General features: G+C 39.1%; 1 protein-coding gene across 1 annotated transcript; it reads left to right on the top strand.

Moving 5' to 3' along the window:
• Positions 1 to 303: 303 nt before the first annotated feature.
• Positions 304 to 1,176, top strand: LOC125855942 (uncharacterized). The gene is made up of 3 exons (XM_049535583.1): positions 304 to 417; positions 544 to 798; positions 1,105 to 1,176. Exons 1-3 carry the CDS (start codon positions 304 to 306, stop codon positions 1,174 to 1,176), a joined length of 441 nt encoding a protein of 146 aa, XP_049391540.1.
• Positions 1,177 to 13,963: the final 12,787 nt, after the last annotated feature.

The raw sequence follows: 13,963 nt of genomic DNA, 5'->3' as shown, positions 1-13,963 counted from the left end.
GGCCGAAGACTATTCAACTCTATATTAGAGAGATTGTTAGGCTACACGGTGTCCCAGTATCTATTATCTTTAATAGAAGAGAACAATTTACCGTCAAATTTTGGAAGTCCTTCCAGGAAGGACTAGGGACACAAATTAATCTTAGTACAACCTTTCACCCTCAGACAGATGGCCAGGCTGAGCATACAATTTTGATAGTCGAGGATATGATACAGGCGTGCGCTAGACTTCAAGGGAAGTTGGGACGACCACTTTCCTCTTATTGAGTTCGCATACAATAATAGTAATCATTGTAGCATCGGGATGGCACCTTATGAAGCTTTGTATGGGCGAAAATGTAGGTTCCCCATTGGATGGTTCAAGGTAGGTGATTCAGGGTTGATTGGACCCGACTTAGTGCAGCAGACAGTGGAGCAGGTTAAGCTCATTCGGGAGAGGTTGCTAACAGCTCAAACCTGACATAAGTCATACTCAGATGTGCGACAAAGGGACTTAGAATTTTGTGTTGATGACTGGGTATTCTTAAAAGTCCCGCCTTTGAAGGGTGTTATGATATTTGGAAAAGAAGGCAAGCTTAGTCCAAGATTTATTGAGCCATATGAGATCCTTCGGAGGGTAGGACAAGTGGCTTATGAGTTAGAATTGCCTTTTGGGCTAGAATCTATTCATCCATTTTTCCATGTATTGATGCTACGAAAGTGCGTAGGAGACCCTTATCGGGTTGTCCCTGTTGAGGATATTCAGATCATAGAGGATTTGTCCAACGAGGAAACTCCAGCTGCCATATTTGATCAACTGGTCCGTAAATTGAGGACCAAAGAGGTGGCTTCGGTTAAAGTATTGTGGAGAAACAAGAATAGAGAAGAGGTGACCTAGGAAGTTACATGAGGTCCAAAATATCCTCACTTGTTTCATACCCCAGGGTGATGACATATCAAATTATATTGGTGCATTGGGGTAAGAAACCTATAAAAAATTATATTATTGCCTCTTATTATGGTTGTCATCGTTGTATTTTTGCTCGCACGTTTATTGCAAAGCTATATTGCTTAGATATTTATGTCATCCTGTGAGACCCTTAGGTTAAAAATTTATTTGTTTCAGGTTCTGGATTGTCACATTCACAAAGGTTACGTTGTCAAAACTTTGGCAACTCCTAAGGACATAACTGTGTGACTCAAATTTTTCATTCGAGGACGAATGTTTCTAAGGGGGGAAGGATGCAACACCCAGACTTTTCTAAACGTCTAAATTAATTCGTACATTCTTGGAAACACAAAGAGGGTGAGTAATAAATTAAAAATGATGTGGTATGTCATATTTTAAGTGTTCAAGGGTTGTATCTCAAATTTTGAAGTAAGGTAAGTCGCAAAATAAAAGTGGGCGAAAGTTATCGTAAGTTCTTTTTTAAAGATTTCTCTAAAATTTGGGTCACATGTTTCGAAAGTTTTCTCCCAATCTATAACGAGTTATGGGTCCCACAACACATTAAAACAAAGGTCTGCGAGTCTAGTTTCCAACACATTGAATGGTTTGTTCATACAACTTCAAAATAGAGAGATATTTGCATTTTTGCGAGACTACGCAAGCAGGCACTTGAGGTGGGTCCCCTAAGTCAGTGGAAGCTTATAAGATATCATGTTTTTTATTTTTCTTCATTCCAAATCGTGAGCAACCTATGAAAATCAAAGAAATACTCCTCAAATCATCCTTGTGTGTTCATGATATCTTCTTGGCCTTTTATCAAAAATTGCCCTACGTTGCGAGCTCGTTGTTTTGTTATAATTTTCATGGTAAATTGAGCGGTGTAGCTGTGTGGAGGTTATGGCAGCAGGGTTTTTTTCAGTGGAGTGATTGTATTCAACTGTTTTGGTCATTTAAAGAAAGGTAGGAATCACCTTTTATTAGTTTACAGATACCTTAGGTCTTGGATTGTAGTTTACGATAGGAATCCATATTGATTGTCAAATTGTTGTAGTAATTTTTATCCTTAATTACTGATTGATTTTACATTTTTTATTTAGTGTTGTAGTGGTGTGGACAGAGGTGTTTTCAGCATAAATTATAAAGGAAAATGTATGTTAATGGTACTCCCTTCGTTCGGCATGTTTCCTTAGAGCTTGGGAGTGATATAATAGAGTAGGTAATGTTAGTTATGTTGTAGATGTAATTATGAGTGGTTGGCTGATTGAGTGGTTATAAACCCTCATTTTAGGGACTCATAGTCTGTTCAAAACAACCTTAAGTTAGGAATGACTTGGACATTACTCATACATATTTTTTATAGCTAAATTACTCGCCTTCAACCTATTTAATTATTTGTTGTCGCCCTTGGGCTATTGTGGTTAGCTGTTGAGCTATGAACTGCCTTTGGGGGCTATGTTGTTGTCTAATAGGACTATGTTATTGCCAAAGAGGGCTATGTGTTGCCCACGGGGCTATATTGATGCCAAAGAGTGTTATGCATTGCCTACGGGGCTATTTTGACGCCAAAGAAGGCTATGTATTGCCTACATGGCTATGTGATGCAAAAGAGGGCTACATGGAGCCCATAGAGGTATTATGTTGCCTAAGAGGGCTATGCGCTGCCTACGGAGCTATATCGTTGCCAAAAAGGACTATGTGACTTCTTACAAAGACAATGGACTACCGATAAGGTTATGTAGATTGATTTGACACCTTCTGGGCTTATGGGGGCCTAAGTTGGTGGTATGTTGTTTGTACCTACCAGGCTTATAGGGGCTTGGTTAGGTTGATGTTTGATCATTATTGTATTTTGTTAGATTCAGTAGTGGGTTGGCATACTTATCTAAATTTTATTTCCTTACCTGATTGCTTTTGGTATATTATGATACTAGCTTATTTAGTCTACACCCTTTCATACTATGTACATTATTTCGTACTGACGCCCCATTGCTTGGGGGCGCTGCATTCATGCATGACAGTCCTGACAAACGATCGAGTAGACCTCCTCAGTAGCAAGATTGACTTATATCCGGTTGGCTAGCCCCTTTCCTCCGGAGCTGCAAGAGTTTGGAGGTTTGTTAGCTTTTGTTGTGTATATTTTTATGGGTAGGCTGGGCCCTGTCCCGCCAATCTTTACTATTGTTTGACACTTGCAGATTAGTGTGTGGGATGTAGAGCTAGGTTATGGACATGGTGGCCTAGTTTTGTTGGTTTGCTGAAGCTTGTGAGCTATTTGATGTATTGTCTTGATATACACATGCTTCCAGTTTTTGTATAGATATCATGGTGGCCTTGACGGCCCAGTCAGGACTTCTGTTTTAGTTGGCTATTTCTTTATATGAACTCTTGAGAGTAGCTGTTTCTTTTATATATATGTTGACAGAGGACTTACCGGCCGAGGTCTTAGTTTTAAGCCGGGATATACTAGTTTGTTTTTTAGATTGCGTGTGTCTGTCATGCGCTAGTAGCAAATGGTTCAGTAGGGTCGGCTTGGGCCTATGTTTTGGCATTAGGAGCCAGTTGCGCCCCTTGAGTTTGGGGTGTGACAAGGAATTACTTACCTCAAGTTTGAATAGGAGTAGAAGGAAAAAAATGAGGATAACGGGACTTCATATCAGCCTCGGCCTCCCATGTAGCACCCTTAGCTAAGTGATTCCTCCATAGAACCTTAACGGAGGCTACTTCCTTATTTCTCAAACGCTTCAATTGCCAGTCCAAAATCTCAACCGGGACTGCTTCATAAGACAGGTTCTCATCAACTCCTAAACCTTCTAAAGGAAGGATAGACACCGGATCACCAATGCACTTATTAAGCATGGAAACATGAAATACCGGGTGGACCGAAGCCAACTCACTTGGCAAGTCCAATTCTTATGCAACTTTCCCAACACTTTTCAAGATTTGGTATGGGCCCACATAACGGGGACTAAGCTTCCCCTTCTTTCCAAACCTTATCACACCTTTCATAGGTGAGATTTTTAAGTAGACCCAATCACTAATATCAAATTCAAGATCCCTCCTTCTAACATCGACATAAGAATTTTGCTGACTTTGAGCCGCTTTCAACCTTTCTCTAACAAGTCAAACTTTTTCAATGGCATCATAGACTAGTTAGGTACCAATTAGAGCAAACTCACCTACTTCAAACCAACCAACTAGAGATCTACATCTCCTACCATATAGTGCTTCAAACGGAGCCATGGCAATACTAGAGTGGTAACTATTGTTGTAGGCAAATTCAATCAATGGGATATGGTCGTCACAATTACCCTTGAAATCAATCACACACGCCCTCAACATGTCCTCTAAGGTTTGAATGGTTCGTTCGGGTTGACCATCCGTTTGAGGGTGGAAAGCGGTACGAAGTTTAACATTGGTACCAAGCCCTTGTTGGAATGCATTCCAATAATGTGAAGTAAATTGAGTACCTCATTCTAATATGGTAGACAAAGAAACCCCATGCAACTTCACTACCTTCTTGATATAAAACTTGGCATAGTCTTCCACGGAAAAAAAGTAACCTTGACGGGAATGAAATGGGCTGATTTCGTCATCCTATCAATGATGACCCAAATAGAAACATGTTGCCTTCGAGTACGAGGCAAACCCGCAATAAAGTCCATATTCACTTCCTCCCACTTCTAAGTGGGAATATTTATATCTTGGAACAAACCTCCTGGCTTTAGGTGTTCTGCCTTGACTTGTTGATAATTTGGACATTTGGCTACAAAACCCGCTATATTCTTTTTCATTCCATTCCACCAATAGACTTCCCGTAGATCACAGTTAATCTTGGTGGCTCCCGAATGAATAGAATATCGCGAACCATGAGCTTCCTCCAAAATTTTCTCTCTCAAGCCATCAACATTCGGAACACATAACCTACATTGGTACTTAAGCACCCCATCTCTCCCTTGGGAGAAAGCCTCAACGGACTTGTTGAGAACCGATTCTTTCAAATCCATGAATATAGGGTCAAGGTGTTGCTTAGACTTCACATCAACCACAAAGGATCATTCAGAACTATGATGAACCGTGAATCCACCCTTGGTGGAATCCACTAATTTGACACCTAACCGAGCCAATGTATGCACATCACGAACCAATTCCTTCTTCTCATCTTCTACATGAGCCACACTACCCATGGACAATCTACTTAAGGCATCCGCAACCACATTAGCTTTGCCGCGGTGGTATAGGATACTCATGTTAGAATCTTTCAAAAGTTCTAACCATTTTCTTTGTCGGAGATTCAAGTCTTTTTGGCTAAACAAATATTAAAAACTCTTGTAGTCGGTGAATACATCTACATGGACCCCATATAGGTAGTGCCTCCAAATTTTCACGGCAAACACCACCGCCGCTAGTTCAAGATCATGAGTTGGATAATTCTTTTTATGAATCTTGAGTTGCCTTGAAGCATAGGCAATCACTTTACCATGTTGTATGAGAAAACATCCCAAACCCACTTGAGATGCGTCACAATATACTACAAATCCATCGGTACCCTTCGACAAGGTCAACACTGGAGCGGATGTGTGTCTATCCTTACATTCTTGGAAGCTCTTCTCACAATCCTCCGACCACTCAAATTTGGACTTCTATTGGGTCAAGGCCATTAATGGGGAAGTGATAGAGGGGAAACCCTCAACAAACCTCTTATAGTAATAGGCCAAACCCAAAAGGCATCAAATGTCGGTGGGAATTAGGGGTTTAGGCCAACTCCTGACCGCGTCCGTCTACTTAGAATCACCTTTTATACCCATGCTTGAAGCAATATGACTGAGGTAAGCAATCGAAATTAGCCAAAACTCACATTTGCTAAACTTAGCATACAATTGTTGGTCTTTAAGGACTTGCAATACTATTCTCAAATGCTTCATGTGATCACCCTCACTCTTAGAGTAGATCAAAATATCGTCAATAAAAACGATCACAAGCAAATCAAGATATGGCGTTGGTCAAACCAAAAGACATTACTAGGAATTCATAGTGATCATATCTTGTCTAGAAGACCCTTGTTGGAACTTCAACCACTCTTACCCTTAGTTGATGGTAGCCTGAACTTAGGTCAATCTTCGAAAAGTAACTCGCCCCTTAGAGTTTGTCACACAAATCATCAATCCTAGGGAGAGGGTATTTATTCTTTAGAGTGATCTTGTTCAATTGGTGGTAGTCTATACACATCTTAAGGGACCCATATTTCTTTTTCACAAACAATACCGGTGCACCCCATGAAGATATGGTTGGTTGAATAATACACTTATCTAGCAAATCTTTGAGTTGTGCCTTCAATTCTTTTAATTCGGCCTGAGACATCCTCTAAGGGGGAATGGATATGGGCTGAGTATCCGGCAAAAGATCAATGCCTAAGTCTATTTCTCGTTTGGGAGAAATACTGGGCAACTCATCGGGGAAGACTTTTGGGTACTCTCTCACTATAGGGACCGACTCCAAAGAAAAAGTCTCAGACTCAACGTCCATAACCCAAACAATGTGATACAAAACCCCTTTGAGATAATTTTTCTAGCTTTTAGACATGAAATGAAACGACCTCTAGGTGTAGAGTTTCCCCCTTTTCATTCTAACGTAGGCTCATTAGGAAATTGAAACTTAACCCCCGGGTTCTACAATCAATGGTCGCAAAACAAGCATTCAACCAATCCATCCCCAATATAACATCAAAGTCCAACATATCTAATTCTACTAAATTATCCAATGTAACGTTTTGAGACAATGAGATAGGACAACTCCTGTAGACTCATTTAACTATAATCGAGTCACCCACCGGGGTAGAAACCAAAAAGGGGTCTTCTAAGACATTGGGGAGTACATCAAATTTCATAGCATAAACATCAATGGAAAGTACTTGAAACATACTGGTAACAACGTCTGGAGATCCCTCTTGATCACTTTGGGACTGGAGAGTGTAGAAGCGATTCTTCTTGGGAGCATCGAAATTTGAGTGACTTGAAAGGATTTGCTTACCCTCTTTCCCTTGAACCTTTAGCATGGGACAATCTCTCACCATATGACCACTCTTTCCACAATCAAAGCAACCATCCATTCCAATAAGACACTTGCCCTCATGTCTCTTGCCACACTTGGCACATGTAGGCCTGGAAGATCCACCACCATTGCCTTCTTGAGGCTTAGGGTTAGGCACTTTATCTCTCTTGACTCTTGGAGGGTTAGAGGAGCATTGGTTGGAATACTTTTTCTTGAACCTTGGTTGCCCTTGACCCTTGAAATTGCCCTTTGAAGAGTTTCTATCATCGGTCCTATGCCTTTTCACTTCTCTATTACTTTCTTGGAGTTTTTCATCCTCCATTTGCTTAGCATACACCATAAGACGGGATATATCCATGTTGTCATGAACCATAGCCGAATGACATTCTTTCCTCACCAAGCTAGACACACTCATTACATACCTACTCATCTCATTTCTTGGCTCCGCCACCATGGATGGAGCATACTTGGACAATTTGGTAAACTTAAGAGAGTATTATTCAACACCCATACTTTCTTGGCGAAGGTTGATGAATTCCTCCACCATGGCTTCCCTCTTTTAACGGGGAAAGTACTTATCAAGGAACGCCTTTTTGAATACATCCCAAACTATGGGACCCGCTCTTTCTGGACTCTTTGCCTTCTATTGAGTGTGCCATACTTGGGCCACATCTTTTCTCTAGAGGTTACCCCCATAGATTCCACTATCTTATATATCTCCTCCATAAGTTCTTGAGGATATTAACCCACTTTAGAGCCAAAGAACTTTGGAAGGTTCATCCTCGTGAAGTCTCTCAACCTCGAGGCCATAGTGCTCTCATTGGGGTTCACATGAGCTCTAGCATCCCTAGTGACTTGAGCCGTAAGAGCATGGGTCATGCTTTGGAGAGCCGATCTTATCTCCACATTAGTCATAGTCCCTATATCTTGAGGATCTTGAGGATCTTGAGGACCTTGAGGGTCTTGGGGAGGAACTCCCTCATTATTAATCTCCTCTTCCCTTCTTCCTGCGGCTGCCCTTTTTGTAGCCATATCCTATATGCACAAGAGAAGGGTTAGGGAAAGGACTTTATAGAGATAAAACTCTAAGGCATGACTAAAGACTAATCAAAGAAGTGAGAGTTCTTAAACATCTTATAGCCTCTCATTCATAAGTGTGGCGTGCTTCACACTTATGAACAAGACTCTACTAGACGTGGTTCAGGAGACATCACCCTAAATATCATCCCAAAACATTATGCTCCGATACTAAGTTTATCACGATCCAGGGGTAGCCCCTAGACGTAACACGCCATAGTCGACCCTGAAGGGGTCTCATACAATCCCTTAACATAATCATAACATAAAGACATGGCAATGATGTGGAAAATGTAAAACTTTTACAATAGAAGTCTTTTCCATAACAGAAAATCATAAGAGTCTAGACCTTGTCTCATTCACCATCTAGAGCATTTAGAATAAAAAGTTTAGGAATTAACCCTTTACATCAATAAAGTCTCAATATACAAAGTACAATAGAAACTAAGAAATAGATAATCCGCCCTCAAACTTGAGGACTCACCAAGATTAGGGAATAGTCAATTCAAGCTTCACCTGAAAGGAGATAGTGCGCCTCAACGACCGGAACCTAAATTTATAAGAAAATATAGAGAATATGGGTTAGCACAATTTGTTGTACTAAGTATGGAAGCCATGCACAAAAATCCTTAAAACATGCATAAAGGGGACATTTAGTTGAAATCATGTTTTTTTCAAGTTTAAAAGCCATTATGCACATTTAGAGTAATCACAAAGTTAAACCATACCATAAGCCACCTTAGGCTTCCATAGTCATGCATAACTTACCTTAACCTCATCCAAATCCAACAATCATAGACAAGGAAAATATCATGTTCTTAGTTCATAATAAGAAATACATTCATAACACCAACGCATATCATGCCTACATATATTCATACATATTCATGTCATAAGTAAACCACATCATAACCCTTTCATAGGTCTACTTGTGAAATATGCAAGTGAAGTCCCATACCCCAACTCATACTGAGCAAAGCCTATTAAAAAGTCATAGCTATAGCTCATGTTCATATTGATATTCATATTCATGTTTCATGTTCATACGTAGCATACATGAACTCATAAAGCATCATGTTATCAAGCACATACCATAATAACTCTCAAAGCTCACTTGTGCAATGCATAAGTGAAGTCCCATACCCGCACTCATACTAAGTAAATCCCCTCCAGTAATCATAGCACATGAATCATGTTTGTGTTCTTAGTTCATGTTCTTGTTCATGTCATGTCATGGATCTTGTTCTTATCATGTAGGGAAGTATAGCCTTAACCGACATAGACCATGTGACCTACATGGAATCCGGTGTCATGAACCCCACCGAAAAGAGGTGTTCTACTTGCCTAAGGTAGAACTAACATGTTTAGCTTATAGGTGGATCCACTAGGTAAGAACTTATGTGGGCACATAGTTATGGGATATGTAGATTGCTACTAGTAACCCGGACTAAATAAAGTATAAGGTTTCCATCTTATGTTCTTATCCACTCGGTGCTAAGCTTAATCCCCTTTAATAATCATGTTAAGTCTTTACTTAGATTCATATGCATAAGAGAATGCACTGTGCATTCAAGACAACATAATATAATAAGAGCTCAAGGATTCATTTGGTAAGAATGTCCTTTCACCCTTTGAATAATCCATATGTGTGTAAACCTTTCACGTCTTACCAATAGTGTGTTCATGAGCATGGCCTTTCAATTAGCACAACAAGATTTTCATACCATACATACATACTTAATGCATAATCAAGTGTAGTGATATTGGGAAGAAGGATCTTGCATCAATACCACCATTACGATATAGGATCATTACCATCTATGTAAATCACACACTCATATACAATCATCATCAACATATACAAACCCTAGCCAATTGTCCTTCAAGGACATGAACCAACATCAACCATAAATTCTAGTATTATATAATTAGATATAGATATTTAATAATTCTACAACTTAATAATCATAAGCATAATCAATTATCAACTTCCATGGCCAACCAAGTCACACCTTAGTTCACAATTTAGGAAGAACGGGAAATCATGGGTCCAAGAGATATTTTCATCAAAATCTCTCAATACTACAATAATCTAACCATAAAACATCACAATTAATCATAATATGTCATAATTGAACAATAAAAATCGTTTTGGAAGAAGACCCAAGACTAGAATAAAACCCTAGGTTTTGGAAGTCTTAAAAACACACTTTCAAGGGGCTTCTTGGGTGATATCTACCCAAGAATGTAAAGAATGAATACCTTAGGTTGAATTTGTCACGAAATTGGAGTGAAAAGTATGGAACTTCAACGTCGTTAATCTTGACCTTCTTCTTTGTTCTTCAATAGAGTCTAGAGAGAGAATAATTTGAGAGGGAAGTGGGTTGAGTTTGGGTCTTGTGAGTTATGATGGTTAAGTGAGGTTTTAATGAATTAAAGCTATTTATATAGGTCCAAAATAACTAATAATAATGGTCTCCCACCCTTAATTAATTAGAATTTATTTAAAAGGTTTGACCCTTGGCTGAAATCCTTGATAGCATTGCAGACCTCATCCACGAGCCCCCATCTACGAGGCGTGGACTGATCCATGAACCGTACTAGTCACTCATGGATTGGGTCTGAGGATGGTCTTTTGGCCTTGGTCCAGAAGTCATCCATGATCCCCCATCTACGGGGCGTAGAGTGGTCCACGGACCGTGTTGTGCAAGCGTTGTTTGTGGCTAAACCTAGGAGATTTTGAATAACTTTGGGGAGGCTATGTCTTGACTCACGATTCCCATATACGGGGCGTGAGTCAACCTATGACTCGTGGTTCCCCCTTCGTGAATGAAGCTATTTTTTGACAGCTTTTGAGTAGCCCCTTGGCCCTCATCAAGGACCCTTAGGGGGTCCTTGGGGTGGCCATGCCTTGACTTTTAAGGGCTAAAACATTAGTACTAACTTAGGGAGGTCATTTTATGACTCTTAGCTTGACGTTAACCCTTTTTAGGACACTAGACTACATTTTAGGCTCTAGCTTAGGTCATTCGATTTCTAGGGTGTTATAGTTATAAAGGAATTCATTTAGTTGAGGATGCTACTTGGGAGGTTGAGGCCAATATGATGTCCCAATATCCTCATCTCGTTCCATTTACTCTTATTTTGCCTTTAGGTAGTGAGTTCCTCATGGTTTGATCTTTGTTTTGGAGTCATGTGTGTTATGTTTTTCCATGATTTCCTTATTTATACATGTTCATGAAAAAGCTTATGTTTTGAAAGAAATGACTTATATGATTTATTTTCATCAAGTTGTTGTGCATTGAGTATGAGTTGCCTATATACTTGCTAAGATGATTTGTGGAACATGCATTAACAATGATATTGAGTATGAATTGCATAAAGGTTCCATGAGATTGTGTTGAACATGGTTTAAGATTGGAGAAGGTATTTCCTTCATGAATATGAGAAATCTTGAAATTTCATGCATATTAGGTTGCTCTATGTAGTTCTTACTTCCTTATGATTCATTAAGTATGTTTAGCTTGCAGTTGATGTTTCCTCCTTGATTTGTGCATTGCATGTATGATGGGCTGTTAGACTTACTTTCACCCTTCTTACAACGTTTTGAGAACATCCTAGTATGGATTCGATAGTTCCTTTATGGTTGTATGAATTTAGCAGAAGTTGCATGGTAGGTTGGGTTGTTAGTTCCTCTCCTAATCTTTTATAACACGTTTGAATTCTCATTCGAGGACAAATGATCCCAAGGAGGGATATTGGAACACCCTATATTCGAAAAAGGCCAAATAGCAGCTTTCTAGATGTTGCAGGTACCAAGCCACGCGGGCCACCCACCGACCGTAGGTGTGGTACGTGGATGGCCTATCTGCAGCTGGTCTGAGGGCCCATAACCACGGTTTGAACAACAGACTGTTGGTTAGAACACGGTCCGTGGTTGGGGTCCTCAGTCCAAGGCCCCAAAAATACAAGTTCCTGACACCAAACGAGCGTCCACCAGGATGGGCTGTAAATCAAACCACGGTCCATCGACAAGGGTCCGTTGGTGGTCAGCTGACAGTTATTTTAAGGGTTAGTTTGATCTTTTCCTAATTAATTAGTTCAAATACTAATTCATTCGCCTTTCATTGAGACCCTTATATAAGCATTTTTACCCCAAAAATTCACCCCATTTACTTCATTATTCCAAATTCACAAAACAAAAACAATTCTTCTCTCCATAATATTTCTCTCTCTAGAACATGAAGAAGAAGAAGAAGAAGAATTCACCTAGTGTTTCAAGCTAAGGTCTCAATTCCTCCATTAAAGGCTAAAATTTTGATTCAAGGTATGATAGTTTTCATCCATGGATTCCTTCCATCCATGGAGTTCCCAAATTCCTCTATTTGAAAATGTATAATTCCCTAGTTGAGTTAGGGTTTTCTTCAATTGTCATGGGATCTTTTCATTATTGATTTAAATGATTAAAATATGGTATTTTATGCATGAATTGATTAAATAGTATGGTTTTATGATATTTTCCCCAATGAACCCATGTAATCCCCATTTTTTCAAGATACGATCATGTGTTGTGGGATTTTTATTAGCAAGGATGAGTTTTATGAAATTAAGCATGTACTGAAAGCTTTACATGAATTTATGATGAAATCCATATATAACCCATGTTTTCTAAGTATTGATGATTGATAGTGGGTTTTGAACCTCATGGGGTAAATTATGGACTTATGCATTTTCTTATGAAATATATGCAAATGTTTTTAGGATGCTTTGAGAGTAAAGTATCAATAATGACGATTATGATGTGTTATTGAAAGCATTTTATCATGTACACATAAGAGCAAGATGTGAAAGACTTTCTCACATAGAAAGGGTTTTTAGGTTTAAAGGCTTTCTCATCTAACTGAATCAAAGAGTAAGAGCTAACCTAATGAACTAGCATGGATTGGTTTTCCAAGGACACCTTTCCATGGATAATAAGAATAAGTAAGAAATTACTATTCCGATTTCTACTTAGCACCGAGAGTATATTAACATTGAAATTGAAGCTCTCCCGCTAGTAGAGATCAGTTTTCTTGAAGCAATCTCTTGAGATTGAAGCTCTCATGTTAGTAGAGGTTGGCTTTCTAGTATCAATCTCTATATCCCTTAAATATGTGCCCCCATAGATTGATTAGCTAGTGGATCTAATCTAGAAGTTCATTGTCCTTACCTTGTCAAGTAGGACAACCCTTTTTTTGTGTGGGAGACACTAGGGATCATGTAATAGCTCACATGATCTCTATGTCTGTTAAGGCTAATTCCCGAAATTAATAATGAAATGAGGTTACTGAAGGAGTATCTCATGTGTGTTCAAAGGTTCTAAAGATGTTAGCTTTCATTGATCATATTTTTATGAAGAATGTTTTCTAACTCTTCTATAACATGTTTTTGCTTGGTCAATTGCATGTCATGAAATGAAATGTCCTTTTTAGAATGATTTAAATGTTTTATGCATGGCTATCATACTTGTTACATTGTTTTCTACTAACACATACTCTTGCCTACATTTTTTTCAAATGTAGGGTCCAACAGTTATGGTCATCAATTTCATTGCTAGAGATTGACTTTAGATTTTCCAAGCTTTTGTGAGTCCTCATGCTTCGAGGATGGAGTTTTATTGATTCACTTTATTTCATGTATATCTATTTTGGACCTGATGTATGACTAGGCCCAATTTCATTCTATTGTATTAGATGGCTATGATGAGACAAATGTTTTAGACTTCCGCTTTTCTTTTACAAAAACTATTAGAGTTGAACTATTGTTTCACTCTTATTGTCCTATTTTCTTATGTTATGAGAACTAAGTGGCTTGTATGGAGTCCGTCAGGGTTCTATACGCCATGCTACATCTAGGGGTACCCCTGTTTTGT

This window comes from Solanum stenotomum, chromosome 2, assembly GCF_019186545.1.
Source record: "Solanum stenotomum isolate F172 chromosome 2, ASM1918654v1, whole genome shotgun sequence".
NCBI classification, from domain to species: Eukaryota; Viridiplantae; Streptophyta; class Magnoliopsida; order Solanales; family Solanaceae; genus Solanum; species Solanum stenotomum.
Note: the sequence above shows the minus strand (reverse complement) of the source record. Positions and strands in the feature narration are given on the sequence as shown.

What these genes read in the sequence shown, in the direction of transcription:
- LOC125855942 (XM_049535583.1), top strand. Translation starts at nt 304, where the DNA reads ATGGCACCTTATGAAGCTTTGTATGGGCGAAAATGTAGGTTCCCCATT. An exon ending in TGCAGCAGACAGTGGAGCAG is followed by an intron (nt 418 to 543) that starts GTTAAGCTCATT and finishes CCGCCTTTGAAG; the next exon opens with GGTGTTATGATATTTGGAAA. An exon ending in CTGCCATATTTGATCAACTG is followed by an intron (nt 799 to 1,104) that starts GTCCGTAAATTG and finishes TATTTGTTTCAG; the next exon opens with GTTCTGGATTGTCACATTCA.